The following is an 18,865-nucleotide window of genomic DNA, read 5'->3' as shown; positions in this document are numbered from 1 at the left end:
CGGCGCGTGCTGGCGACGTGCCGCGACGTGGCCGCCCAGCTGGCGGAGGAGGGGTTCAGGGTGTCGTACCGCCGCATCCCCCTGTCGCGCGACCGCACCCCCGTCGCCGGCGACCTCCAGGAATTGAACTCCCAGCTCGAGCTGCGGCCGCCCGGCGAGGGCGGCGCGCCGCCGCCGCGGGTGGTGCACTTGGTGCAGGCGCGGACGGCGACGGGGTCGAGCGCGCGGTTCGCGGCGGCGTCGCTGTGCACGTACCTGCTCGCGCAAGGCCCCGAGGGCCGCCTGCCGGAGCCGCTGGGGCCGGGCGGCGCCGGCGCGGCGGGCGCGTCGCCAGCGCGGGGCTCGCCGGCGCGGGGCTACTCTCCTGGTTCTCGCGGGGTGTCGCCGGCAAAGGCGAGCGCGGCGGCCGCAACGGCGGCGATCCTGGGGGGGCAGGGCAGCCCGCCGCTGAAGCGGATGAAGCGCAGCATGAGTGATTTGGGGGAGTACCGGGGGATCATCAGCGTGAGCCGGCTGCTGCCCAAGGGGACGGAGGTCAAGGCGGCGGTGGACGAGGCCATTGACAGGTGGGGGGGGGGGGCGGGGCCGGGCGCGGATGGAGCGGCTGGGGCGGGGCGTGCGTTCGGTTTCGTGTGTGTGACAGAAAGAGGGAGAAAGTGTGTGTGTGTGTATTTGTGTGTGTGTGTGTGCACGCACGCATGTAGGGATAATAGCTGTGGCCCAACGCCCTTGGCAACTCCTCGCTGCCAAGAGCTCGCTGGCAAGTGCTCGCTGGCGACTCCTCGCCTGCAACACAAGCACGCCCGCCCGCACTGCACGCACCACCATCCTCGCGAGCTCGCGGTCTTACATCCACGCTTGCACCCCATCCTTGACACCCCTCGTCCCGCCCCATCCCCCGAAACACCCCCAGGTGCTCCCAGATCGGCAACCTGCGGGAGGACATCAAGGCCTGCAAGCACATCGCCGAGGCCGCCCCCGGCGCCGCCACCGACGACCCCCAAACCGCCGCCTGGGCCGCGCGCCAGCTCGGGGTGCACTACCTCAAGCGCTACTTCCTGCTGATCGCGTACCGCAGCTTCATAGACCAGGCGGCGGCGACTGGGCCGGCGGCGGCGGCGGGTGTCGGCGGCGGCCGTGGGGCCGGCGGCGGGGGCCAGGGCGCGGCGGGGCCGTCGTTTGTGAAGTGGATGGAAGAGAGGCGGGAGCTCGGCCACCTGCTGGGACACCTGGACCTGGCGACATGAGGCATGCGCGGCAGGGCCGCGCGGCATTGCTAGTGCCCCGCCCCCGCTTCGGCTGCGGGGACCTCGGCTGCAACGCGTCTAGGCGCGGCAGCAACAGCAGCAGCAGCAGCAGCAGCAGCAGCGGCAGCAGCAGCAGTGGTGCGGCAGGTGCGGCAGGTGCGCCGCCGCAGCGACACCGGCGGTGCTGAGTGCGTACTGAGCATGGCCCCCGGCGCCGGCCTCGCCTGCGCTTGAAGCTTGGTGCTACCGGACCAAGCGGAATTCGATTTAGATACGGGAAACGCCCGCGCACGCGGCGGCGCCGCGCCCCATGGGCGCAGGCCTCGGGCGCGCCCGCCCTCGGCCGCGCCTGCCACTTGTCCGGGCCGGCGGCCTGGAGGCGGTGGTGATTGCGGCCCGCCTGCTGGTGCTAACCCCCCTGTGTTGTTCACGTCTCCCTGCGCCGTCTGATCCCTGATGCAGTGAGCTTGTACCAACTGAGTGCGCGCGAGGGAACCCAGAGCGATCGAGCGGCGGCGGCGCCGCCTGCCCACGCCCGCCAAGGGAGGAGACTGCCGATTGCATCGAGCCAATTGGCCCCTTGGAATGCACACCCGGCTCTTGCTGCACCATTCACCTCTCGCGTACGCTTTGAAACCCACCGCGTCGCTGTCGTGCCACCACAAGGGCCGCGCTACCTTCCAAAGGCTCGTGTATCACAACCACTCCCAGAGCTGCAGCAGCAGTCGCGTTTTCAAGGCCGTGTCGCGGCCTCGTCTGTTTTTGAATCACAAATGATCGTCCTCATGTGCATTGCGCCCGCCCCGCGGCACACTGCGCCCGGCCAGCCCCCTGTCAAGGGGCACGCCCAGCCGCGCTTTGACCGACGATTTGACGGACGATTCATGCGAGCCAAGGGTTCGGCGGCCCTCGTCCCACTTGTGGGTGGAGACGACTGCGGCCTGTATGTGAGCTTGCTGACCATCCCATTCCAGATTGGTTTGAGGGCCGCGGGGCCGCAGCCCTTGTTACACCCCCCAGTGCATGGGCCTGCGCCAGCCAGCGCTCGTTGCCCCCACAACCTACCCCACCTGTATGCACCCGCGCTGCGCAGTCTGGTCAGTTCGTCGGTCGCCTTGACGCACTGCGCCGGCAGGCCCCGCTGCTGATGGTGTGGCAGCAACGGCACGCATGCTCGTCGCGCGGCTTTGCAGTTTACTTTGTAGCACCCACGATGGGGTTGGGCTTTACCCTCTCTTTGTGCTGTCTTCATGCAAGCCACACACCGCGCAGCTGTTGCTGCGTGTGTGAAAGCACGGCATGGGCACAGACACCAAAAAGAGGAGACTGCACTGCAGTGCAGCCCCTCCCCCCCAACATACACACATAGCTGTGCTTCGCACCGAATCTGGCCAGCGCCGCATTGCGCCCCATTTACACTGAACGCGCTGCACACCCATCCGGCTGATGAATAGCAAGCATGCCACGCCGTACCCCATGTGTGATAGTCTTTTTCCGTGGGGGCACATGCAACAGCGGCGGTTGCACGCAAGCCTTGCCGCTGCCATCGGTCGTGAGTGGAGCGCCGCACTCAGAGATTGATAGGGACGCATGGTGTTGCTGGCTGCGCTGTGAGCGCGTTGGGACGCCAAGCGCGCAGCAGCTGCTGCCTGACTGTTGCATCACCTGTTCTCGGCGGTGCTGGCGTGGCAGGATGATGGGCGACCGCAAGGCAACTCTTTCATGGCTGTGTAATACCAAAGGTTGTGGCCCTGCGACACCGTGCTTGTTCTTGCCGCAGCGCCACCAGCTGCCAACCCTGTGCTGGAAGCAACAAGGCAACCAGCACCCGGTGCCGGGATGCGGCTCCCACCAGTCAACAGCAGTCAACAAAAGCTAGGCCGTCATCGAGCGGCAAGAAGGCAGGCAGATGGCAAGGCGTATGCTTGGAACTCGGTCATTGTAGTTCAGCTGCACGCAGGGCGCCGCACGTCTCCGTCAGGTTGTCACACTTGAGCAGCAAACTGCTGCATTGGACCAACAGGTGCAGGTGCAAAAGCCTGCATTTAAGGGGTTGTCGTCCTTCTTGCGCCGCTTCGCAAGGCTGCTCGCGGGAAGCTGTTCTCAACGCAACCATAAATGATACTGCAGGCGGCACGAGGTTCTATGCCAGGGTTGCCGTCGCAGCACAGACCGCCAACAGTTTCGTTCGGTTCGCCGCGGCTGCGTCCTGCGCCTGGCCCCTGGCAAGGATGTGCAGCAGCATCCAAACCACTGCGAACGCGTTAGCTGCCCCCAGTGCTGACCCCCCCCCCCCTAAACCCCTACCCCGAGCTTGGAGGCAAAGAAGCCGTGAAACAAGAGCTGGCTGCGCCACCTTCCAAAAGCAGAGAGCACCCCCTTCCCAGACGAATACGCAGCACGCCAACCGCCCCCACTCAGATGACCAGAGCACCTGGTTGCCCTGCACCAGTAGAGAACCTGTTCGCTTGGGGGCCGGCGGCAGGCAAGTCGCAGCTCCGGGCCGCTTGCCTCTTTCCCCATTGGGTGAGAGCTACTCACCGCGGCGGCGGTTGTTGTCCGTCTGAAAGGTTGCAGCCCGTCAAATGCTAGGATGTGATGCGGTATACATTAGATCTTCTGCGGCTCACGGCGATCAGGCACACCACGCAGGTGCCCACGGCGGTGACAGGTGAGACTCGGGTCCTGGAAATGCGAGCGCTGGTGTTAGCCGGTGTGATGCACATGTTTGTGTTCGCACTGATATAAAGCCGTGCGCGAGAGCAGCACGCACCCGAAGGACTGGCATGCGCCCTGCCGCTTCGCCATCCACCCGGCCGCCCGCCGCGCATCCCGTCCCCACCCTTGCCGCCCGTCCCCCCTGTGTGGCTGGCAACAGCGCGCAGGCTTGAGAATGCGCGAGCTGCTGGCTCGGCTGCGGCGGGCGGGGTGCGCAGAGGGCGACGACACAATTGCCCAGGTCCACTGCGCAGTCTGCAAGGCCAGCTCCGAGCGCGCCCGCGCAGCCGCGGCGCAAGAGGTGGCGCGCTCCGAGGAGGCGTTGCTGGCGCTTGTCGCCGCCATGAGCGGCGGCGCCGACGCGGCGCGGAACGACGCGACGACGGCGCTGCTCACGATCGCAAAGGCCGGCCCAGAGTGCAAGAGCGCCATCACGCGGCACCCGCGTGTGCTGTCGGCGTTGGCCTCCGCGGTCAGCGGGGAGGTCCGCTCGAGCAGATGCGCGCTGGCGGTGATAGGCTTTGTGATCGGACCCTCAGGCAGCAGCAGCACCCACGCCACTGCCAGGCGCGTCGGCAAGGCCGAGGGCATGTTTGACGCGCTCGCAGGGGCTCTGGCCGCCGCCGATTGCGGCGTCTCCGGGCTCGCCGCGTCGGCCATCGCCATGCTGTGCAATGCGTTGCCTGGTTGGCTGCAGCGCGTGCGCCGCAACGACGGCGGCGCCTTCGACGCAGCGCTGGCGGCGCTGCGGTCAGGCGTGGGGCCGAGCGCGGAGCTCGTTGCGCTCGCCACACAGGGCTCGTCAGGCTGCGCGGCGCGCGTCGCGGCGGACAGCGATGCGCTGCGTGTGCTGTGTGTCATGGCGGCCGGGGGTGTCGTGACCGTCATCGCCGGGTGTCCCGCCAGCGCGGCGGGAGCGCTGGCCAGTCTCATCAAGGCCGGCCACGCGGCCAGCGTCGAGGCGGCCAGCGAGGCGGTGGCAGACGCTGGGGGCGGCACAGCGCAGCGGGGCGCTCCGGGCGAGGTGCGCTGCGTTTGCACACATTTGTGTGGAGGGCTGAAACTGCATCAGAACATCCTTGTATCTTTCTGGTCCCTCTCCATCGTTGCTCTTTCGTCTGCTCTTCCCATGTTGCGCTGCCAATGCAGTCAACGCGCAATGTAGTGGTGATGACAGCCTTGTTTGCGCACCCGACGGCCCCAATGTCGCCCCATGTTCTATTTCTTTTTGCAGGGTGCACCTGAAGCCCAGGCTCTCAGCCATGGCTCCGCCTCTGCCGCCGCGGCGCCCGGCGTGCCTGCCGCTGCAACGGCAGCCGCCAGCAGTGGCTTAGCTCCAGAGGCGCAACAGCAGGCGCGCGATGTGCGCTAGTGCCAACCCCAGTCTATCGCCGCCTCTGCTGCAGCTGCTGCTGCTGCTCCTATTATCAACTGCTGCACGGCTTGAGTGTGACCATGTTGGTTAGCCCATGTTGGTTTGGGTGAACCAGTTGCGCGTGTCTGCCCTTCAGCCTCGCTGCCGCCGGCGCGCCAACCCCTCCCCATATCTGCCCTCTCTCCCCGCCAACCCCCCACAGCAAGATCAGGGGGAGCAGCAGGAGGCTAGGCCTCCCAAGGCTTGCGCGGCCTGCGGCAAGACCAAGGCGGACGGCGCCGTGCTTCGACGCTGCCGCGGCTGCGGTGACGTCACCGGCGTCAGGTACTGCAGCGATGCGTGCCAGCGCAGCGCCTGGAAGGAGCACAGGCAGGCGTGCAAGGCTGCACAGCTGAGCGGCGACGCGGGGAGCTCGTAGCGCCGTGCGTGGTGCCCCACCAGCGGCCATGCATCTGGGCGCTGCGCTGCACTGGCCCTTGAGTGGGGCGATGCTGGACCCCAGCGTATGTGGATTGTCCTGATAGCTGGAGCCACTGTACTTTCCTGGGTGTGCGTGCGGTGTTCTGGCGGTTGCAAAGGTGTGGCTGGGCTTATTGGAGCGTGCAGCCAGTGAGGTACATGCCTCGTGTGCCTCGCTGCGGGCCATGCTATGTTCACCCCTGCGGCTCTCTGTGGTCGTACGTTTGTATGTATTGACTTCGGGAGCGTATAAAGCATCGTTGTGTAGGGCACCCGCTCCTGTTCAGACATTGGGTGCCGCTTTCACTTGTGAGGCGCCGCGCGCCAGAAGTGCGCCTGCCAGGCGCAGCGCGCAAGGTCTATGATTCGCGGTTCCGCGATAGCCGGCGGCGGGTGTTGTGGTGTAGTGCATCGTGTATGCTGCAGGGCATCTCTGTGCACCTTGGCTGAGGAATTCCTTGCACCAGTCGTGTGTCCCCGCTGTTTGTGCAGACGGTGTAAAGACAGTGATGGTCATCACATTAGTCGAAGGGCCTGGCGTTGACCAGCAGGTGTTGTCAGACCAGACCCACAACCAGCATGACTGCCCCACCAATGAAAATAGTCAGAGATTAGGCGCAAAACGAATGCATGAGCGCGTGCGCCCCGTTTCTTCCAGTGTATGAAGCTCACCAAGGCTCTGAAGGCATGGTTGGGACTTGACGGCGCGTTGCTGGCGCACGCAGCATGTGCGCTGGGCGAACGCGGCCACACAGGGTCGGTGGCGGTTGCTGCATGGCCCCCAGCACATTGTATAAGCATCGAATAGAATTCACTTCACTATACAAGGTACTCCATCAGGCTCACAAGCCCGCTGGATGCCGTTGCGGTTCCGGCGAACCATTGTGGTTGGTGAAACGCCCACCCAAATAGCGTAGCATCACACTTTTTAAGGCGAATTTCATGCGCGGCAATCGAAAGTCAGCCCATTTTCAAACGTTGTTCGATCAAACACAGCTTGAATCAACTGCTTCCCGCCGACCGTCGCCCATCCAGCACACCCCGCTCACCTCCACAATGAAGGCATTCATCAAGGCCACCGCGCGCCCCAATGTCTCCACCCGCTCCGTGTCGGGCCGCAGCACCACCAGCGAGACCACCCCTGGCTCAGCGCCCGGTGCTGTCGCCCCTCCAAAGGAGCTGACCGGTCGCGAGTGTGAGTGCCTTAGCGCCATGGCGCTGAACTTGCTCGCTGCTCCAGATCGCCTTTTCCAGCACACTGCTTGCTTGCTGCTCGTATGATTTGTGGCACCCTTACATCCCCATCCTATGATGCCTGCCACATGCTAAAGGCTCGGTTGGGTAGGTCAATGCCTGCACGACAACCACGAGCGGCCCACAAACCACCGATGCGCGTGCCGCTGCGCCTTGCCCCTGCCGTCCCTTGCTCGCAGACGCCCTGACCCTGCCGGGCATCTCGGAGCCCTTCCCCGACATGTTTGACCCCGCCAGTGAGTCGCAACTGGATGAGCTGTAGAGGCTCCAGTGGTGGAAATCCTGCTTTGCGACGTGCCCGACTTGTGACTCAGAGCCCCTGCCCACGTTCCTGACCCTGGGATTGTAGATGAGTGTTGTGGATGATGTTGATTCCTAAACGCCGCACACATTCTCTGACCATCACTCCCCACCCCCAATCCCTACCGCTGCCCCTCACCGCCCGCCAGACTTGCTAGCCAGCGCGACCCCCCGCGACGTGCGCCGCTGGCGCGAGAGCGAGATCATCCACGGCCGAGTGTCCATGCTGGCTTCTGTCGGCTTCATTGTGGGGGAGAACCTGGAGGACTTCCCGGCGTTCTACGTGAGTGGAGTGGATTGGCTGGTAGCAGGGGTTAATTGGAGTGCTCAGCCTGTTCCTGTGAGCATTGTGGGGACAGTCTCACAGCCTGCACAATTTGATAGCATTTGTTAACTGCAGCGGGTCTGCTCAGCTTCTTCACCATTTCACCGTTTCAATATCCCGCTGGCCTGGCAATAAGATGTGGCATTGCCCTCCTTCTCACAAGCTTTGTAATCCTTAATCACACCCGCAGAACTTCGACGGCCAGATCTCTGGCCCAGCGATCTACCAGTTCCAGCAGGTGGAGGCCCGCGGCGCCATCTTCTGGACGCCTCTGCTGCTGGCCATTGGCCTGGCTGAGTCGTGGCGTGTGGCCCTTGGCTGGGCCACCCCTGTCGGCAATGGCTTCAACAGGTTTGTGTGGGGGGCAGGTTGCTGTGGCAGTCTCGAGCTGTCCTTCACCATTCTGGCTGTCTCCACAGCAGATGTGTCATGTTCAAACAACCACATTCTGATTGGTGCCGCCCGGCAGCTGCCTGCCACACGCACTCGCGCCTCCCCTGCCACCCACCATTGCATTCAACAACGTTCCCAAACACCCGCCCCCCTCCATTTGACACACTGCAGCCTCAAGGATGATTACGAGATGGGCAACCTCCTGTTCGATCCCCTGAACCTGAGGCCCCAGGACCCCGAGGAGGACAAGATCATGCAGACCAAGGAGCTCAACAACGGCCGCCTGGCCATGATCGCCATCGCCGCCTTCACAGCCCAGGTGAGCCAGATGTATGCCAGGGCCTGTTGACTAGTGTGAGTGTGCGTGACCTGATGGTGTGCATGTCTGAGCATGGACTGGCAGCGTCATGTTTGTGTGAGACACAATTCACCACCACCTGTGCTGTACGCTACTCTTAAAACGCATCTGCAAGCCTTCACTGTGTTGTGCCTCTTGCGCAATAAAGGTTGCCCAACCGCGGCATCACACCCTTTCAACCCCACACACCACCCCTGGCACTCTCACACCTGCAGGAACTGGTCAACCAGCGCGAGATCTTTGAGCACCTGTTTGTCAGTATCGGGAAGGAGATTGAAGCGGAGGAGGTGCTGGTGGAGCGCGAGGTTGGCATCCTCCCCAAGTGATTAGGCTGTTACTGCAATCAACCCCTCACACAGAGTGTGTGTGTGTGTTGCTTGCAAACTGCACAGCGTCTGCTTGTGGTTGCTACCCCTCACCACTTTGTGGGCTGGCAGCATGTGTTGTGTTATTCCAAGATCTTGGCTGAGAGAGAGAAAATTTTTTTGTGGTGGCACAGCTGGCGCTGTCCTATTGATGGTGCCAATAAACACACCTCCATACGGCTGCAAAGGCGGTGGTGTTGTTGCACGCCTGCTGATTGCGCTGTACTCTACCTCAGACATGGTCTGGCTGTGATGCATGGCAGTTGCAGTCGGTGCCTTGCACGCTCAACACATGCACCCACAGTTTCTTCGGCGTGGTATACCGCTCCCATCCTTGGTGACACTTTAGTTGCAGCAAACACATTGATACGTTTGCCCCACGCGAAGATGGTCTTGTGCAAGGGTGTCTCAAAATTCACGGCAATCCTTGCTATGCCTTGCGTGTGGGGAGCATAGGATTGTAATTAAAACTCCAGAATATGATTGAGAATTGCAGTGCTGCTCTGGTGTGTCATGCGCCTTGCACAACACTCACCAGCAACCAGTATGGTACAACATCGCAAAACAGGTAGCAGATGTTAGTTCATCATGAAAAATGTACATTCTCGTCTATCTGAGCATACGTAGAAAGTACACAATAGCCTTATGGCAATGATATTCAGCTGAGCTCACATTTGAAGCATACAATTACCTAATGGTGATGAAATACCAAGTCAACTACACTAGTGGGAAGAGAAATCATGTCCCATACATCATACAAGATCTTTGCCAAACATACAGTTCAGGATTCATTCATGATATTTCATAATATTTTCATGATTCATGATATTTCATTTTCAATTCATGATAAATATTGGCTGGTGATATGATGCATACAGTACGTAGCTGAGCATAGCGCCAAACATACAGTTCTGTGCATTCATCTATTGTGATTTGCAGACAGGCAGCACAAGACCACTCATGATCATTCATGTTCGCCAGCCGTCAAAGTGTGCGAAGAGTAGCAATGCTTCCTAAGATGGGTGGAAATGTACTCTTGTGCTTGCAGCCGTCCATTTTGTGATCATGTGATGTAAGCGTGTCATCCCGCTCAATACATGGGGTACACAGTGAAAGATGAAAACATCAGAAGTGATGGCTGGGACTCTCAAACATTCTCATGCAGCTGGCAGACATGCAAAAGCACTCATTATGTGCATGACATACGAATGGTGTTTCATGCGGCTTTGAGGTCGTGCACTTTTGTTCCACCCTCTCAGCGATTTCATCCCAGCGCTCTGGTTCGGACCTGGTTCGGACTGTGGCATTTGCGCGCGTGGCATGCCGTGACGGCATTGTGCAGCTGCTGCACAACCCAACATGCCTGATTCATATCGTGGCATTTTGAACATGAAATTTCGCATCCAAACAGACTGCTTACGGTACCGTTTTGAAAACTATAGTTACCCCCATCATTGCGCCCCCGCCACCGAAAACATCAAAATCGCCTGTCCGGCCGCGCTGCCAGCAATTCAGAGGTCCTCATATTGGCCGAAAGCTCGCAAATCAAGCAGGTACAGGTATGATGCGATCAACATGGCAGGGCCAGCTCGGACTGCGACGAATCCGTGCGATGGCGCAGCAAAGCAGCCCAAAGCCGCCCAGTAGGAATGTGCGGGTTGCTTTTAAAGGAGGGGCCACCTGAACGCTGGACAAAAGGTGTGCTGGGGGCGGGCACCACTGCACAGCACGGTCAGCACAAGTGCTGACTCTGCGCTGCGGTCCAAGCGATGTTGCCCCAAGTGCCCAGAACACGCACCCCTAGTCCACAAAAACATGGCGTTCACCTCTGTCACTTCTTACATTAGTCGCGTTTGAGCTTGACCTCACTACCAGCTTAGCTGAGTGGGCACCGGCCCACCTGGTGTCACTGCCACCCCGCCCAGTGTAACGTAACAGACCAATAGGTGTCGCTAGCGTGCTCGGGAAGGGCTCTACGACCCTATATACCGTGACACTCACCCCCACCTAGCCCAGGCTCGTCCTCGAGCCTGTCTGGCTGTCACCCTGTGACTTCGGGGCGAAACACGATCTGCACGCACCCGGGTTCGAACCTGCGTCCTCCGCTCTGAGAGGACTGGCCAGGACCGGCTGGAGCACCAAATGTAACGTAACAGACCAATAGGTGTCGCTAGCGTGCTCGGGAAGGGCTCTACGACCCTATATACCGTGACACCCAGTGCCAACTGCAATGCCAAACCCTTCCCTCCCAAAACACCTCCTCTTCAGGACCATCAAAGACGCGCGGTTGCCACTGCTGCCTGATTCGGCACCATCTACGACGGCCACCACCACAAGCAGCAGGAGCAACAGCGGCAGCAGCAGCACCAGGAGCACCAGCAGCAGCAGCAGCCCCGAACCCACCACGATCAGTAGGGACAGCAGCAGCAACCGCCCCACCAGTAGCCCGCCGGTCGGCGCCAACGGCAGCAGCCAGACCAAAAACCTGCGGGCACCCTCGCCCCGCCTGCCCTTTGCATTGTCATCCGAAGTTGTCGGTGAGCGCTACACACACGCAAGCATGCCTGGATGCGCCAAGCAGCCAAGTGCACACACCCTGGCCGGCTCAACCGCAGCACTGGGCGCTCCCTGAGCCCAGGAAAGGTCTTCCTACCAGAGACATGCAGTCCGGTCTCAGGCAGCCCAGCCCATGCACTCCCTGTCCCCCCACCCCCACCCCCTCAGTCATGATCCTGGGCGGCGGGCCCGGCAGCGAGCTGCGCCCGCTGACTGACACGCGCGCGGAGCCAGCCATGCCGTTTGCGGGGCTGTTCCGGCTGATAGACGTCCCCCTCAGCAACTGCATCAACAGCGGTGCGTTGTGCATGCATGTGTGTATGTGAGGGGGGTTGTGGGCGTGCGTGCGTGCGTGCGTGCGTGCATGCGTGCGTGCGTGCGTGCGAGCGAGCGCGCAAAAGCAACCCTACAAGCAATTACTTGCGCTTCCGGCAATTCTGGGCATCATGCAACCTTGTCAATGAGTGCTGGGGACTCCCGCATCCTGGTTTACAACCCCCCTGCCTCCCCCCCCCTCCCCCAAGCTCGCTGCTGCTGGAGTGTTGTTGAATTTGCGACTCATCCCGCCCAGGCACCCCCCCCCACACACACACACACACTTTCAACACCTCTACACCATCCGCAAACCGACACCATGCTGCGCCCCCAGGCCTCAACCACATCTACGTGCTGACTCAGTACAACGTCACCAGCCTCAACCGCCACCTGTCGCGCGCGTACTCATTTGTCAACGGTACGACCTTCGCGGCGCTGCGGCCGCTCTCCTTTGTCGGCAACGCTTGGAGGAGCTCGCCTTGAAAAAAGAGCACAGTGATGCACTCACGGCCTCAAGACACCCTAATTCTCATCTTTCTCGTGCGTGTTTCCATCTGTCTTGTGTGTGTGCTCAATCACAATCTCACTTTTGTGTGGACAGCAGCCTGCGTGCCCTCACCTTTCACATCCATACGGCATCCACTGCTCCCTCCGCAAATTACGTGCAGGCAACCTGTTCACCCCGAGCCACGACGGCTTTGTGGACTGCCTCAACGCCACGCAGCGGCCCGGGCACGTCAAGCTGGACGCGTGGTGCGAGCCGAGGGCGGGGCCGGCGCGGCAAAGGGGCGGGGCATAGCAGAGGCTCAGTCCCACTGCTGCTGGCTCGGGCTTGGCCTGGCTTGCTGGATTCAGCGTACGCAGAATAATGCGCAGTTCACGTGTGGCACACGCAGGTACCAGGGCACGGCCGACGCGGTGCGCCACTACCTGGAGTACCTGGCGGGGCCACGACACGCGGCAGCGGAGGACGTGCTGATCCTGGCGGGAGACCAGCTGTGAGCTCACGCACCCTGGGGCAGGCTTACAGCCCTCAGGCTCGGGGAGGCCGTGCTACCTCGGCCCCGGCTGCGCTCAGGGGTAACAGGGCGGTGCGTGGCGCTCCGCCGGCCACGTTTCGGCGGTGGACAGCCCTTTGAGCACTGGCGTAATTGCCCGGACTGTGGCAGTCCAGCGGAGCTCTGCAGCCCTTGATGCTCCTCACCCATCCCCCGGTTTTCTGGTCAATCCTGGCCCACCCCCAGGTACCGCATGGACTTTGCTGACCTCATCAATTACCACCGCTCCCGTGATGCTGACATCACCATTGCAACCACCCCCGCTGACGAGGACCACGCGCTGCACCTCGGGATCCTCGGGGTGAGCCATGCGGCTGTGGCGGGCCTGCGCGCTCCTGCGGGGCCGCACGCGCCAGCGATCACGAGACGCTCTGCTCGCGGGTCGCAAAGCCACAGCATTGACCCCTTGCCGTCCCTTCAAGCCAGCAAGCTCAACAAACCAGGCTCGCCCTTCGCTGCGTGGCCCCTCCCAAGCCCTGCTTTTTAGCTTACCCGCCCTTCCCCGCGAAACCTACGTTTACGGCTCAGGTGGATGAGGACATGAATGTGCAGCACTTTGAGGAGAAGCCCCCAGAGGCCACCCTGCACACCATGTCCATGGACACGTCAACCTGCTTCGGTGGGCCTCGGGGCTGGACAAGCTTCGCGGCGCGTGCAGCATGCCGCACTACACCGCATGCCGACACGCACACGCCACCCCTGCACTGGATCAATTGCCACGCGGCTACCTCTAGCATCCGAGCCAGGGGTCCCGGCGTGCGTGCGCAGTGCAGCCACCGGGGTGCATGCATGATGTTGGCCACGGGCAGGCCGCCCCTCCCAGAACCCCCTACCGCAACCCTTTGTTGATTCGCCAACCCATGCACGCACCCGCGATCGCCCGCCTCCCGAAAACAGCAATTCCCCAACTTCTCCCTCTCGGTGTGGACGCCCCCAGGCCTGTGCGCCAGTGATGCTGAAGAGAAGCCCTACGTGGCATCCATGGGCATCTACGTGTTCAAGAAGAGGGTGAGCCGCCACCACGGCGCCTGAGGAGGCGCAGACAAGGGATGGGCCCAACTGAGACGGGCAGCCGACCGGCTGATGAGGCCGCAGAGCTGCTGCCCCACGCTGGGGTTTGTCACCCTGGCATGCCGTTTGTGCCAACACAGTGAGGCCACCAACTGCTGGACGCCCTGTTTCTCTTTTGCATGCGTGCCTTGGTGCAGCCTTTGAACACTACCTGGGTCCATTCGCGTGTACAATATTCAAGAAGCACTTGCCCCTTGTGCCCAATGTGCAAGACACACACACACACACACACACACACACACACACACCAGGTCCTGCTGGAGCTGCTGTCCCGCCAGTTTCCGGCCGCCGTCGACTTCAGCCGCGACATCCTGCCTGCAGTGGTGGGGGAGCGCTCCATCGCGGCCTACCCCCACGCCGGTTACTTTGAGGACGTGGGCTGCCTGCGCAACTACTACAGGGCACACATGGCGCTCGCAAAGGGGGTGGGCGACTGTGCGGGCACCACGGTGGCGCCCCAACTTGTCTGGCGCTCGTGGGGGCGACCCAGACCCAGGAAACCTGTCAGCCAGGGCCGCACGTTGATGCTGCTGGATCCACTCCAGCCCGGCGCTTGCAGGCCGCAATTTTGTTTTGCGAAAACTGCGGCTGCATGCCGCTGGCAGGTTGCTCAATCCTCATCCTGCTGCCGCAACACGTGGACGTCATGGTTCCTGTCCCCCCCCTTCATCCTCCTTCTCCCTGACCCACCCCACTGCCCCTCAGACCCTGAAGCTGCGGCTGTTTGAGGGGGACCTGCCGATGTACACAGAGCCGCGCACCCTGCCGCCCACCAAGGTGCCGCGGCTTGGTCCGCTCCAGGGGAGCGGTTTGGGCAGGGGCCGCCGCTGCTCGAGCAGGGTGCAGCTTGCTGTCCCCGCTGACACCGCTTCTTGGGGCGCACGCGCCCTCACACGCCCACACACACCATAAGCATCACGCACCCATCCGCCCCACCCACCCACTCATACACACACTCACACACCCCACCTCCACCCACGCCCCCACCCCTAGACCACACATGCGCGTACACACGCACACACGTGCACACAAACGCACACACACACACATGCACGCGTGCACAGACATGCTCACACGCACGTGCACACGCACACGCACACACCACCCCCAGATCACCGACTCAACCATTCAGGACACGCTGCTGGGTGATGGGTCCCGCGTGGTCGGCTCCACCCTGAGGGGCTGCGTCATCGGATCATGCACCTTCATAGACCGCGGCTGCGACATCCAGGTGCGGCGGGCACGAGTCAGTTGGCAAACAGCTGTGGGTGGACAGCAGCTGGTGGCTTCCTGGCATCGAGGCTACTGCCCGCCTAGTGATTGGGACTAGGTGGGTGCATTGCGGGTACAATCTGCCGTGGCAGCTGGCTGGCATCAGCCACCCTGCCGTGTGTTCCCTAATGCAAATACATACATTCACACACATCTCAAACAGGTCACATTCCGCTGCCACAATGCGCGGATTCTGCCAGCAGCAGGGGTGAACATCTCACACACCCTCACTCAACACACACACACACGCACACACACACGTACACACATACACACATACACACATACACACATGGACCCACGCACACACACAAATTGGCGTATGCACGCCCCCCCCCCCGCACAGGACACCATCGTGTTTAGTGCGGATGAGGTACAGCCCGAAAGAGACCGCCGCGCCAAGCTGGCTGCCGGCGCCGTCCCCCTCGGCATCGGCGCCGGCAGCCAGGTGCGGCGCGCCATCCTCGACAGGAACGTCAGGGTGGGGCGCCGCGCCCGCCTTCTCAACGCCGCGGGCGTGCGCGAGGGTGGGGGGCGGTCAGCGCTGCCGCGCGGGGTGGTCATCCGGGAGGGCATCATCTGCGTCGCGAAGAACGCCGTCCTGCCCGACGACACGGCGGTGTGACAGCCGCCGAGGTTGCGGCATGCACAACATCACGCACAATCCAAGGTTGAACGAGGCTGGCGACGCGGCTGGTTCCCAGCCATCTCGAGTCTCGTTGGGCAAGTTTGGGACAAGCAAACCGCTGCAAGATGTTGACCCAAGCAGAAGGCCATCGCGCGCAGGCCGCCGCGGCAGGCACTCACGCGGCAGCCTGCTGCACCCCACGGGCGGGGTGTCAGGCCCGCGGCTCCTCGTGGGGCCAGCTGCAAGGGCTGGGATTATGGAAGTCGGCCAGGCGGAGCGCCCGGCCGACGCAGGGCCGAGTGAAGCAAACGTTGCGGCTCGTCGCGCCCCAGATGCCAGGCGCCGGCCCTCGCCGCGCCTGTTCGAACTTCTGCACGTAGTTGGGGCGCAGAGCGCTGTCGCGGGGTGGACAATTTGCATTTGAGGAGTCGGCGTTCGCGGTGCGAGGCATGGGCCCTATGGTGCCCTCACAAGGATGCCCCGGGGATGGGCGGGCAGGGGCAACTGGGTGGTGGCCAAGCGCATTTGCCTGCCTTTTGCCGCCCTCTCTCATCAAAACTCCTGGGACGTGCCTGGACTTTTGCCCCACTTACAAATGCACCACGCCAGCAGGCGTTTTTTTGCACTACTGCGACCCCTGATTTCTCTGGATGCATCACTCATAACAGCACAGCCTGGCCCTCCAGCCCAGGATTTTGACCCAGCGTTTGACCAGGCGCGCACGCGTGAGGCCGCCGTCCCTGCAGCCCCGCCTCAAAACCAGCAGTGCGCATGCACTCAACCCAACATCGCCGCCGTGCACACGCCGCCTGTCAGCTTTTTAGCGGAGCCGCATGCACACAAGCCAAGGGCCCGGCCGTCCCCGCTCGGCAGGTCAACCAAAATTTTGCCGCCCTTTGCCATGGGCCGCTGCTCCGGATGCGCTAATGCATCGCTGCTGCCACAACATGCTGGGGTCAATACTAGAGGGTTTTTCTGTCCGGGCTCGCGTCGGCCATGACACCTCACAACACACGCAAGCTCGCGCCCTGCCCTGCCCCGCCAGGCATGCGCTCTCAACACAGCCCGGCTGGCGCAGCGTCACCCCTTGCCCTTGACACTTGAGGCTACTGCGAGTGTGACGCCTGCCTGCCTGCCTGCCTGCCTGCCTGCCGAGGTTGCAGCCACCTCAACCAACAGCATCAGCAGCTCACGGAGTTGGGCAATGGAACACATGGGGCGCGCGCATCTCCCAAAACTTACACATGTAAAATAGCCACAACGGACTGGTCGGCTGTGTGCAGATTGCAAGCGTTCATCTGTAGCGCAGTGGGTGAATAGTTCCACCCACTGCCTTGAAGGGACGAGCGGACGAGGAATGCGTGGATGCGGCCGGTGTGAAGGAGCTAGGTCACAATGATAAGTTCAATGTTCACGAGGGTCACTGCGCGTCATCACGCCCCTGATCCTGCCTTGGCAACGCCCCCTTGCGCGCCGCACCTCCGCTGGCCCCGCCGCCGGCGCGCCGCACGCCGCGCGGGCCCCACTCCATGCTGCCCCCTCTGCCGCCAGCCCGGCCTCCGCCGCCGCGGCCGGCCCCTATCCTAGCCGTCGGCAGCTGGCCCCTGATAAATAACTTTGCTCTCGGCCTTTCAGCGCTGCCGCCCTCGCCACCCTCCGCCTGCGGCTGCTTCTCATCTACGGTTGTCCCGCCCGAGCCACCCTTCGGCGACGGAGCGGCAGGCGCCGCTGCACTGCTCTCGTTGCGACTGCCGCTGCTGTCTGCTGCGGCCGCAGCCGCGGCCGTGGGCGCCACGTCGGCTGCCCCGGCGCCCTCCTCCTCGGCCCGCCACCAGACCCAGTCCTCACCCTCCACCCCTTCCTCAAACTCGTCCCACTCCTCCTCGCCCTCCTCATCCTCTATGGGCGCGAGGCCGAGGCGCTGCTGCTCCCGCAGGGACGCCAGGCCCGACAGAATATCGTCAAGCTGAGCCCTATTCCTGGCGTCAGGGGTGCTGCTGCTGCCGCCGCTGCCGCCGCCCCCACTGCCGCTGCCGCTGCCGCTGCTGCTGCTGCTGCCGCCCACGGCGGCGCGCGGCACGAGGTTGACGTCCCGCTGAGACGGATGTCTGCAAGGCCAAAAGATGGTAGACCTACATGGGAGGAGTATGGGTACATTGGTGACCAGAAAAATAGGGGCCGGCCAAAGCCAGCCGCCGTGATTCGGCCGCCGCAATGCAAACCGAAGCAGCACACCTGGCACAGTTGGTAGAACTGACGCGCAGCGTGGTTGGGGCTGCAGGCGCCGGATCAAGACAAATATGTCGTCTCATTCCTAACGGTGAATACATGTATCGTGCTGCAGCTTGTTCAAAGCGAGACTTTGCGACACTCGCGTGATCAACTTAATGATCAGGGCGGTGCTACAATAGCAGCGCGTGTTTAATTTGAACAGTGCAATCCGAGAGCAACATCAAACAGTCTGCCTGAGCCAACCGTCACTCGGTGATCCAGCGCGTTTCGAGCAATCGTACCTGGCGCTTGTTCTAGATCTGGGCTGCGTAAAAGGATTCCAAGTGGTGGTCAATATGCAGCGCGCCTCCAGGCGTGCAGCAAACCTGCTGCTGCTGCACTGCCAAGCAGCGGCGAGCAGCACGCCCAGCGCGACGGCGCTCCAGTGTGAGCCGACCTGGATTTTAGCGCAGCGCGGAGCAGCCACACATGCAGTGCAATGGAGTGGTCAAGGGCACGCTGCTGCGCCGCCCTACACCCCCTGGGCCCGGGAACGGGCAGCTTCGCGCGGCTTCACCACAAGTGCGGCTGCCCTCGACGCCGCCCGCGAGCGCCGGCTCGTCGCCGCTCAGGAGCGCGCCAAGCGCCGCGCCGCCGCCGCGGCCGCCGCTGCGGCGCCCAGCAGGCGAGCGGGGGGCGCCCCGCCCCCCGCGCCGCTGCCTGGCGGCGCCGGGGCAGCGGGGACCGGCGTGCTGGCAGAGGTGGGACCCCTGGCCCCGGCCGAGTTTGACCTGCCCAACGAGGCCGCACTGTCGCAGGCGCTCAACCGGCCGGCTCTCATCATCACCAGGTGCGCCTCCCTCCCCCCGCACCCGCGCCGCGCGCCGCGCGCCGCGCCCCGCTCGTCTGCCGCGCGCCGCTCATCAGCCGCAGCCACGCCGGCGGGACGCGGTGCGGCGG

At 62.9% G+C, this 18,865-nt stretch overlaps 5 protein-coding genes across 5 annotated transcripts in view; all 5 read left to right on the top strand.

The window, feature by feature from the left end:
• Positions 1-456: 456 nt before the first annotated feature.
• MNEG_4970 (hypothetical protein) lies at positions 457-1,247 on the top strand (the record flags this gene model as incomplete). Its single annotated transcript, XM_014046558.1, has 2 exons — positions 457-566; positions 914-1,247. 2 exons carry the CDS (start codon positions 457-459, stop codon positions 1,245-1,247), a joined length of 444 nt encoding a protein of 147 aa, XP_013902012.1.
• A 2,893-nt stretch (positions 1,248-4,140) lies between these two features.
• MNEG_4969 (hypothetical protein) lies at positions 4,141-5,758 on the top strand (the record flags this gene model as incomplete). Its single annotated transcript, XM_014046557.1, has 3 exons — positions 4,141-4,989; positions 5,200-5,328; positions 5,543-5,758. The coding sequence occupies 3 exons, from the start codon at positions 4,141-4,143 to the stop codon at positions 5,756-5,758; spliced, it is 1,194 nt and encodes a 397-aa protein (XP_013902011.1).
• A 1,097-nt stretch (positions 5,759-6,855) lies between these two features.
• MNEG_4968 (fucoxanthin chlorophyll a/c protein) lies at positions 6,856-8,755 on the top strand (the record flags this gene model as incomplete). Its single annotated transcript, XM_014046556.1, has 6 exons — positions 6,856-6,994; positions 7,233-7,289; positions 7,503-7,636; positions 7,869-8,029; positions 8,243-8,390; positions 8,645-8,755. 6 exons carry the CDS (start codon positions 6,856-6,858, stop codon positions 8,753-8,755), a joined length of 750 nt encoding a protein of 249 aa, XP_013902010.1.
• Positions 8,756-11,520: 2,765 nt separating this feature from the next.
• Positions 11,521-15,691, top strand: MNEG_4967 (glucose-1-phosphate adenylyltransferase; the record flags this gene model as incomplete). Its single annotated transcript, XM_014046555.1, has 11 exons — positions 11,521-11,647; positions 12,000-12,083; positions 12,334-12,418; positions 12,562-12,663; positions 12,910-13,024; positions 13,252-13,342; positions 13,661-13,731; positions 14,046-14,168; positions 14,500-14,571; positions 14,906-15,025; positions 15,413-15,691. The coding sequence occupies 11 exons, from the start codon at positions 11,521-11,523 to the stop codon at positions 15,689-15,691; spliced, it is 1,269 nt and encodes a 422-aa protein (XP_013902009.1).
• Positions 15,692-18,261: 2,570 nt separating this feature from the next.
• Positions 18,262-18,865, top strand: part of MNEG_4966 (Phospholipid scramblase family protein) — a gene marked incomplete at both ends in the record, with an annotated part of 3,540 nt that continues 2,936 nt past the window's right edge. The window contains 2 exons of the mRNA XM_014046554.1: positions 18,262-18,352; positions 18,467-18,755. Of these exons, the coding sequence (XP_013902008.1) occupies positions 18,262-18,352; positions 18,467-18,755 (380 nt within the window). The remainder of the gene's footprint in view (positions 18,353-18,466; positions 18,756-18,865) is intronic.

The sequence above is a fragment of the Monoraphidium neglectum genome (assembly GCF_000611645.1).
Source record: "Monoraphidium neglectum strain SAG 48.87 unplaced genomic scaffold scaffold00718, whole genome shotgun sequence".
NCBI classification, from domain to species: Eukaryota; Viridiplantae; Chlorophyta; class Chlorophyceae; order Sphaeropleales; family Selenastraceae; genus Monoraphidium; species Monoraphidium neglectum.
This window is presented reverse-complemented; position numbering and strand designations above follow the sequence as displayed.